This window comes from Phaethon lepturus, unplaced genomic scaffold, assembly GCF_000687285.1.
Source record: "Phaethon lepturus isolate BGI_N335 unplaced genomic scaffold, ASM68728v1 scaffold40662, whole genome shotgun sequence".
NCBI lineage: Eukaryota > Metazoa > Chordata > Aves > Phaethontiformes > Phaethontidae > Phaethon > Phaethon lepturus.
The window spans coordinates 30,076-39,083 of record NW_010523439.1 but is presented as its reverse complement, the minus strand read 5'-3'; the positions used below and the strand labels follow the sequence as shown (position 1 = coordinate 39,083).

The 9,008-nt window shown below is 37.4% G+C and overlaps 1 protein-coding gene across 2 annotated transcripts in view; it reads left to right on the top strand.

The window, feature by feature from the left end:
- Nucleotides 1-2,192: 2,192 nt before the first annotated feature.
- Nucleotides 2,193-9,008, top strand: part of RAB2A (RAB2A, member RAS oncogene family) — a 31,405-nt gene continuing 24,589 nt past the window's right edge. The window contains exons 1-2 of one of the 2 annotated variants that reach the window (XM_010282122.1): nt 2,193-2,262; nt 5,872-5,939. In XM_010282122.1, the coding sequence (XP_010280424.1) occupies nt 5,892-5,939 (48 nt within the window). In that variant the 5' untranslated portion in view covers nt 2,193-2,262; nt 5,872-5,891. The remainder of the gene's footprint in view (nt 2,263-5,871; nt 5,940-9,008) is intronic. The other variant, XM_010282120.1, reaches the window with a different exon arrangement.

Below are 9,008 nucleotides of genomic sequence, written 5' to 3'. Positions count from 1 at the left end.
CTTTCCAACCTTAGTGATTCTGTGAAATATCAGATTGCCACTTGAGAACTAGTGCTGGCACACCTAATAGAGTGTCACTCTGATTAGATTTTTAAATATTTTTCTAATGTTTGTAAGATTTGTGCAGGAATATTGGATAGTTTTGAGATTCTGGTTTATCCAGTGGTACTGCAATCAATTTGTCAGGTTAATGGCAAACGCTATTCTATGTTCTATTTCTGGTGTGGTTTATAGGTTGGCTTTTTTAAGTGGGATGATGATTTTGTACTGTGATGGGACAGCCATATTTCATTGGTGATATGAAAGTTATCTGTATATGTAAACAGTGTTCTGTGAGTAGAAGAATTATTAACGAACCTTAAAATATTAGAAATTTGTGTTCTCTGTCCCTACAGCTCCAGTATTCTGCCTGTCCTTCCTCCTGTTTCTCCCAATTCCTCATCCACTTATGTCCACCAATTTTGTTGGACAAAATCTATACCTGCTTCCAAGCTACTTGTGTTCTGACAGCTTGCTATCACAAGCCAGAGAGATCTATTAAGGCCAATGATGTAAACTTTGCCTTAGGCTGTAGTTCCGTGCCACTCTAAGCTGTTGACCTTCTGGCTGCTGCATTTCTCTTCCCTCATTTGAACTAACTGTGGTGCTTGTCTGAGCCTGCAATAAGTGGTTTCTGTTTGCTTTGTCACTCTTCTTGTCAGGTTAGCGTGCTGACCCAGCAGACAACTGAAATGTCTTAGATGAGTGCTGAAACAATATGGAGAGAGGGGCACAAACACACTGTGGGGAAGAGGGAAGGGATACCAGCAGCAACTGACTTAGGCTGCTGGAATATTGCTGCTTTGCTTTGGATATTAATCTCAGTGTGTCATCAATTTGTCACAACTCATTTTGTGACAAAACTATATGCAAGTCTCCTATTTGTTAGATTAGATTGAAACTGGCCACTGGTCTTAGCTCTTAAGATGAAAATAGCAGGTGGGTGGTGATTACAATTGTTTAGGCTTTGTTTCCTCAAGAAACCATACTAAAAAACTTTCCTTCTACTACTGAATTCAGCAAAGATCAATATCACCATATGCAAACCTCTGGTATGCATACCTTGTGTCTTGCATTATGATTCTTTTCCTTATCCCTTTGTTTGCTGTCTTTTATTACCAGATATGTCATTTCTGATCAGCTGTTGCTGTCCTTTAGTATGTGGCTAAAATAGCCTTATCTTGCTGGACAGATAAAGCAAAGTACAGCAGGAACTTGGATGCTACAGTAGTGTATGTTACGTGATAATAGTTCAGAGTTTAAATGTATGTAAACCAAGTGTATGACTGTCAAGTTTTAAAAGGCTGAAAATACAAAATTTCACTGAGCAGAACAGGAGGAATGACCCCTCCAAGTAAAAGAAAAGGGAAAATAAACTGTAAAAAGTATTACCTTTACAAATCTGGGTAGTTTGAGTACTCCTGTCAATTGCATTTACTTTTACTTTTCTGTGCTTTCATGTACAGAAGAAATTGCCCATTTGGTGACTAGTGTCCATGTAATGTGAAGTCGTTAACCTGTTTGGGTTGGAAATCAGGATATCTGAGGGCGACAATGTTTGCATTGTCTGGCTGGCTGTAATGTCAACTCAGCTGTTATGAGCTAGTTCTGCTTGGACTACTTTTTGGGCCTATTGGGAGCCAGTGGGCAGTAGCACGTAATGGTTGTGAGCAGCCATATATGTTCTGCTGTTACCTCAGCTGATAAATTAGGAGATGGGTAGGAGTGAGGTGCTACTGAGGATCTATTTAGCTTGAAAGAAGGTTGAAAGTACTGAGAGGGAAGCAGATATAGAGTTGTGAGGAGTAGCAAGACCTGTAGTTACTGTGGAGAGAGCATGTGAAATGATACTTTGAAAGTCTGTTAGGAAACTTTTTTCTGCTTAACTTTAAAGGCAGAACTATTTTTTCAAAATAAGAATGAATTTTTGTTCTGTTTTTGAATAATGACTGCTTTGACTTTAATGTTTCTGGAACTTTAAAAGCTATTATGTTATGAAAAAGTTGCATACACTTTTGAAGTAGATGAAGTCTAGTATCTCATGTTCTAATAACAAATTTTGAACAATATATACCATTCACTTCAATTTCTGTTGGTTCTTAACAGATTTTTCTGAATTTGCTTAGAACTTCTTTCTTTTCTCTCTTCTAGGTGTTGGGAAATCATGTTTATTGTTACAGTTTACAGACAAGCGGTTTCAACCAGTCCACGATCTCACTATTGGTAGGTCTCTCTTGTCCTCCACAATGCTAATGGTTAAGCAGTTGGGGTACGTTAGTGTGCATTATGAGCTTGTGTTGTGGTAGTGTAGGATTTTTGCTGTATCAAGGTAGCAGTGAATCTTTAGCTGATGAGTATTTGTTAGCTAACAAAGCCAAGTGGAGGCCTTTTTCTTTCTTATTGGGAAGGTACAATCTGAAACAATTAAAAAATTCATAACTGTAATATCTCAAACTGGGCATGGAAGAAGAACTGTTCAAGCTTGAAATGCACTGATGGTGATGCAAATGGCAGATTTTTCACTAGGGAACAGAATATTAGCCTAGCCACGGGACCTTGAAGACAAGTTACAGATAAGCTAAAGCAAAATTAACCTTAAAGGTGAATAATTATATTTATGATTTGGGAAGACTTAACTTCTAGATAAATACGGGTTGAAATGTGAAGGTGTTCACTGTTTGGAAGGGACAGAGGTTTTTCCTCACGACTCCTGAACTGGATGTTGACCATTTGTGTTAAGTATGATTTGATATTGATACTAGAGGAAATGAATGCATGTTGACAGGATGCATTGCCTCTGGTCTAACTACAGTAAATGATACAAGCTTTTATTTATCTTTTCACACAAAATATGAAGAATAGTGTGTGAATGAATTCTTCTGTGGGCAGACTTAGTCTTCAGAGAGTTTTACTGTTAAGCATAACAGATGCTAGCCTCTGATAAGGTTGCAGAACCTTTTAACTTCTTGATGTTATTTCAAGGAGCCTATCAGCTGTAATCATGCTGAGCCTTGCACAAAATGTGTCCCTAGTCTCTATTTTTAGTTTGTGCCCTAGAATAGGTAGGCTTCCTGTGTTTGGGAGTACTGAAATAGATGCTTGAAATGTAAACAAATATTCTTCATGTAACAGAATGCATCGGGTGGTTTGGTTATGGCTTCCCTTTCTCTCTTGACAGTCCTCCCACACGTTGTGTGTGGCTGTCTAATATAATTAAAATTCTTAGGCTAACATCAGTTTTCAAATATTTCTGAGGTCTTGGCAGCAGATAAGCTGGCTGAATAAAGAGCTTGAGTTCTCTTAGGGAGTCAGGAGTTATTGTAATCTTTTCTTCTTTAGGCCTGCCAAATATATGACACCTTATACATCACCTATGCCTCTGGCAGCCCTGTCACATCAGTAAACTGATGGACTGTGGAAAACAGCTTCACCTCAGCAGGGTGATTGCAGTGCCAGTTCTTTGCCTGGCATATAGCTAGCTGAAATCTGGGAGCAGGGTTGAGGAGGTGAACCTGGATAGCAATATAATGAGGGATATAGGAACGGAGCATGGGAAACTGCTTGGAAAGGGGAAGAAGGAGCGTAGGCTGGTAGCAGCCTCCTTTCACTTAACTGACAGGCCGTGTGTGTGTTTTGGCCAGGAGACTGTTTCTCCCAAGTACCCAAACGGATTTAGAAAGAGAGAGATAAATAGTCATAGGAGTGCCGTGCAGGGCGAGGTGGGTTGAGTTGATGTTACTAGCTGACAATGTTAAAACTCCTGAGAACCGTTAGATTGAATAAAAAGTCTTGTGTTACATAGCCTAACTTTTTTCAATATAATACAATTATTTTAGCTTTCCTGCTGTGTGCAACTTGAGAGGATAAGGGAAACTGAAATTAGACAAGTGGAAAAAAGATATTTCATCTAGAGTTGTGCAAAATTCAATGCCAAATTTTAGTATAGCTAGCCTAAAATGTTATTTCTAAGATCTAAGAAATTTGGTGAGAAACTTTAATTAAAATGAGGTGGTGATGAGGGGAAGACAGAATACTTAGAAGCAGGTATTTTTCTGTCTTTGAGCTACATCCGGAATTGTGCATAATTGTAACAGTGTACTCTGAAAGAATGTACCATGCAACAACTGTGTCCATTTATTTTTCATTTGGGAATTGAAGTGTCTGTTATCAAAAGAAGTGAAGGAGGGAGGGAGAAGCTGCATGATGCAGTTGGGGGGGGAAACCTCAGAAACAAAAAAAACACCCAAACCTCCCCCTTCCCCCCAGTCCAAACCCAACAACAAAAAAAACACACACACACACAACTGGAAAACAAACCCCACAACATTTGTAGGTAGATATGGATGACAGAAACCACTGTAAACATTGTATTTGGTTTGCTCACCGCCCTTAGGACATGCCCTTACTGTAAACCTGAGCAGTTTGTATTCCTTCTTTTAGAGAACAAACTTACTATCAAACTGGGTATGTTGCTTCAAATTCAGAATTTTCTCTCGGCAGAGATTTTGATGGAATAGGATAAATATCCGTTTAACTTTTCCGTGGGGTTGTGTGTAGAAACTAAACATTTGGGATGATTGCTGGATTTAAATCAGCAGCTCTATTGTGAGATCCAGTAATACCTGCAGTGTTAATGCTTCTAGTAGTCCAAGGACCTTCCCCTGGCTTTGCAATCAACTTCAGACAGAGCACTATCGTTCACCTACTTCCTCCTTTCTGCCCATCCCCTCTCCATTCTTTCAATTTGTTTTCACACAGTTACTGCAAGATATTTGGATGCTGAAGAGAGCCCACGGCTTTTATTTGGCTTTGATATCTTGAGCGGGGAGTGGGAGGAGGATGCGAGTGGTTCCTCCCTGCCCACTTCTCTGAAAGTCATTCTACAGAAAGCAATGCTGCCCCCCCACAAAGATTCTAAACAAGCTTTTGAAGTTATGTTTCGAATACTTGAGATCAGGGCTGCTTAACTGGAAGAGTTCTGTCCAAATCTAGACAGTGACCAATTTTAGACAGAACTTAAGCTACCAAATCTTTTTTTTTTTTCCTGAAACAATGGATATATAAAGCATAGATTAATGGAAACTTGATAGCCTTTAAATATGTCCGCTATCTCTAGGCATTTGTCAGATCTTAACTACTGTAGTAATAGCCTCAATTTATTCTTAATTTACTGTTAATGATCTTAAAATTGCTTTAAAAGATGGTACAAAAGGCTGAATTTTTCCACTGAATAAATTCCTTTTGTTTATTTGAAACACTTTTTTTTTTTCTCAGTTACTAAATTTGATCTTTAACTAGCTATAATTTTGGAAGCACTTTTTTCATAAAGGCAGATGAGTTTTAATTAATACAGTAATAAGATTTATCTTGTTGAAGGTGACATTTGTATGCTCACTTAATATAATATTTTATTGATAAAGAATTGTGGGTTTAATTTCTTCTAAACTGGCTTCAGCAATGTATCATTGGTAGACTGTTAAAATAACTGTGACTCTTCAATTTCCTGTTTGCATTCAAATGGACATGTTTTTCTCTCTCTAATCTAGAGCTGGTAAATCGTTTTGAAAACTTTGTAGGAAATACCTCCTTGAGACTTGCTCTAATTAATGCATTTTTTTAAAAGCATTTGGAAAGTAACCATTTTCTTCCTTCTGGAAAACTTTCCAGCTCTTTCAAGCAGCTGGAAAATTAACTAAAAGCTGATTGTGAAAGAGATTATTTCCTACAAATACAATGTTGAGTTAACTTAAACATACATTCTTGCTTTCATAGTACTTGAAATTCTTCTTTCTGATAAATGCTAATTGTGTAATCTTTTGTAAAATTATTCAGGTGTAGAATTTGGGGCTCGAATGATAACTATTGATGGAAAACAGATAAAGCTTCAGATATGGGATACGGTAAGTAATAAATGATAGAAATAATTTAAACATACGGTTCCAGTATTTGTGCTGCCTCACGTTTTTGTGAAAGTTTTCTGTGTTATTAAGAACTTACATTTCTCTAAATAGTCTTTCTTCATGCAGTCGTGCAAGGTCTGGTTAATAAAACAACCTGTTGGGAAATTGTGATGCCTCTACTAGCTTTAATTAAGAATTCTATGGAAATGCAAATATTTCCTCTAAAGTAGAAGAAAAGATACGGCTCACTGTTTTCATAGAAACAGACTTAAGAACTCAAGTCTGCTATAGCCATTACGATAGTAAATACTTCAGCCAATCAAGAAGGGACTGGTAAAAGCATAAAGTCTTGAAAACCCTACCAAAACCAAACTTTGAGTTTTGAGGGGGTCAGGCTGAGAACACACATTAGCAAAGTCAGTTGTTTCCTTCTTGTCAGTCACTTCACCATAGAGCAGTCAGCCTCAATGTCTACACTTGTTGAGATGCAGTGGCTTAAGATGCTCATACTGATAGCTATGTTTTTCATATGTGCTTAGCTGTTCCTGTAAGGCAGGGTTGTCTGTTTCCTTTTCCAAAAGCATTTTAGGATACCTGTAGAAACTGGAAAGGTACATGAGCCATAGCCTGATGTATGTGCTTCTTTCGGTATAGCAAATCAATGAATAGAGATGCATTCATATATGCATGCCTACATATGTGCGTGTGTATATAAAAATGTAAACAAACACTATTTTAGCTAATGTCGTAGGTAAGATCTGAAGTACCTTACTTATTTTACAAGTTCATCACTTGAAACGGTATCTAATGCCTGTGCCTCCTTAGAAGTTCTCCAGAAGAATATGGTTGGATGGCGCTTACTTCAGGCTTTTTCTTCCCTGGACACTTTTACTATTATAACTGTGGATTGCTGACTACCAAGGTGGCTGATCATTTTAAAGTTCAATAGACAAGCAAAGTAGCTTCAGAAGCAAACTTTTAGTATATAGTGTGACTACATGAGAACATATTTACATTGGTCCTTGTTTCCTAAAATTGGGACAGATTCTTTGTAGTGAGGGTAGCTACTTAAAACCTGAAGGTTTCAAATATTATTTATTTCAGGTTATAAATAGAAGAGTACTTCTAATAATGAAGGGCTAAAGCTTTCTGTTTCTGTGATGTGTTGGGAATTGCTTTGGATGTCTAAATGGCATGCACTCAACAACATCAGAAGGAAAGGCATGTACAAGTGATCTGTATTTAGACATATGTATGGTTTCACCCTTGGGGATCTTCAGTCCTCTTGAAATTTCAGTTTTTGTTAGGATGCTGACAGTGTTGTTCTGAGCAACATGTAACTTCGCTGAATCCTCCACATAAATTCTGACACTTTCTTAAATTGTTACAGATTCCTCTTTATAAGCGTCTTCTGTTCTTGTTGGGGAACATTTTTGCTGGAAAGCAGCAGGGATTTTTTTTTTTTATTTGTATACTGCTTTTGTGCCTATTCTTTGTACTACATGCTAGTAAATCACCTTAAAATTCTTTTTATTCTGGAATAGAGATGTGATTGCAAGAAAGATTAATGCATTTGTATAAACAAGTTGCCATGTGACTAAAAGACTGTTAGTTTATTTATAACTTTCAAAACTATATTCAAAGGTATGTATTGCTCCTATCTCTTTCGGGAACATTTTGTTCCAGGGATCAACTTTGTGGAGTAGTTCCCAACTGGCAGTTGTCATAGGTAGTGTGACACTTACGTGAGCTGATTATTTCTTAGATATCTTTTTAATTTTCTATACAGCTTATGAAAGTGTAAACAAGTTTAAGTGAGTATTACTTCCCAATGTGAATGAGGTATTCTGTCACCTGGTTTGAACATACCACACGTGTATGCTCCTTTTAAAAGTGAAGGAGTCTAGAGCTACAAGCTGTGATGCATTATAGTTTTTCATTTTTCGTGTAAATGTATACTATAAAGTTTCCTCCTAATAAAACTATTGGTCAACTTAGATGTTGAAAGCCTGATGGGATGTACTCAGATAACTTTGTCCTTGAAGAAACTTTCCAAATTCTTCAGCATTGAGAATAAGAGAATTCAGTAAAATTAATGGACTCTTATAGGGAGATTTGTTGTTGTCGATCTTGATTTCATTGTCTAACTACTTTATTGTACTGCGTGGCTCTTCTTTTTTTTTTTTTTTTCCCCCTCCATACTTTATAGATTCAAAAATACTGAGCTTGCAAGGAACCCTTTTTGATAGCAACGAATTGGCTGCACATTTTGCAACTGACACCTACATGACTACACCACGCACTTGGATATGACACTGAGATCTCCTATAGGAATAGTAGCACTTAAGAGTCTTTTCTCAAGTATGCCACAGCTACTGTGTCAGTAGTAACACAGTTACATAGCTTAAATGTTTCTGAAAACTTTAGTGTGGTCCTTAAATTTCTGTGTGTCTTAGTGACCTAAGGTGATTGATAGTGCTTCATGTTCTGCTTACATCATTATTTTGAAACTGTGTTTTGGTCTCTATACTGAGATATGTTTAGAGAATGGGATATATGTCCAAGCAATTCCAGAGTTCAAGCAGGGATGAAGATTTTTGTACTACTTTGAAGACTTGTAACTCCTAGAACTATGATTATATGAGTCGCTCAAAGTTTGTTTTTGTTAACCAATATGATATGAATTGTGAAAGCTCACAGTCCAGAAAACAGCCAAAAAGAATGTCACTTAGACAAGTGATGTTTTAAGTGCTAATTTAAGTGCACATTTTTTTCCATGATTAGTGAACCACTCGCTCAGAGCTAGTACCTTTTTCTTTGGAGAGAGAGAGGATGCATGTTCAGGCCTGTTACAGTACGCATTTATTGGTTCCTGTAGGCAACCTCGTCTGACCTAGAGTTCTACATGTGAAACAGCTGTCATGGCCTGTCTGTTTCCAAAAAGATCTTCCATCTTCCCACTTCCACAGCGGTGTAACTCTTGAAAATGGGTATAAACAGGGGTTGCCTTGGAGCAAAGGCTTGTGTTGCCTTGTACTAGATGTAATATGGCCTTGGGAAATACCCTGT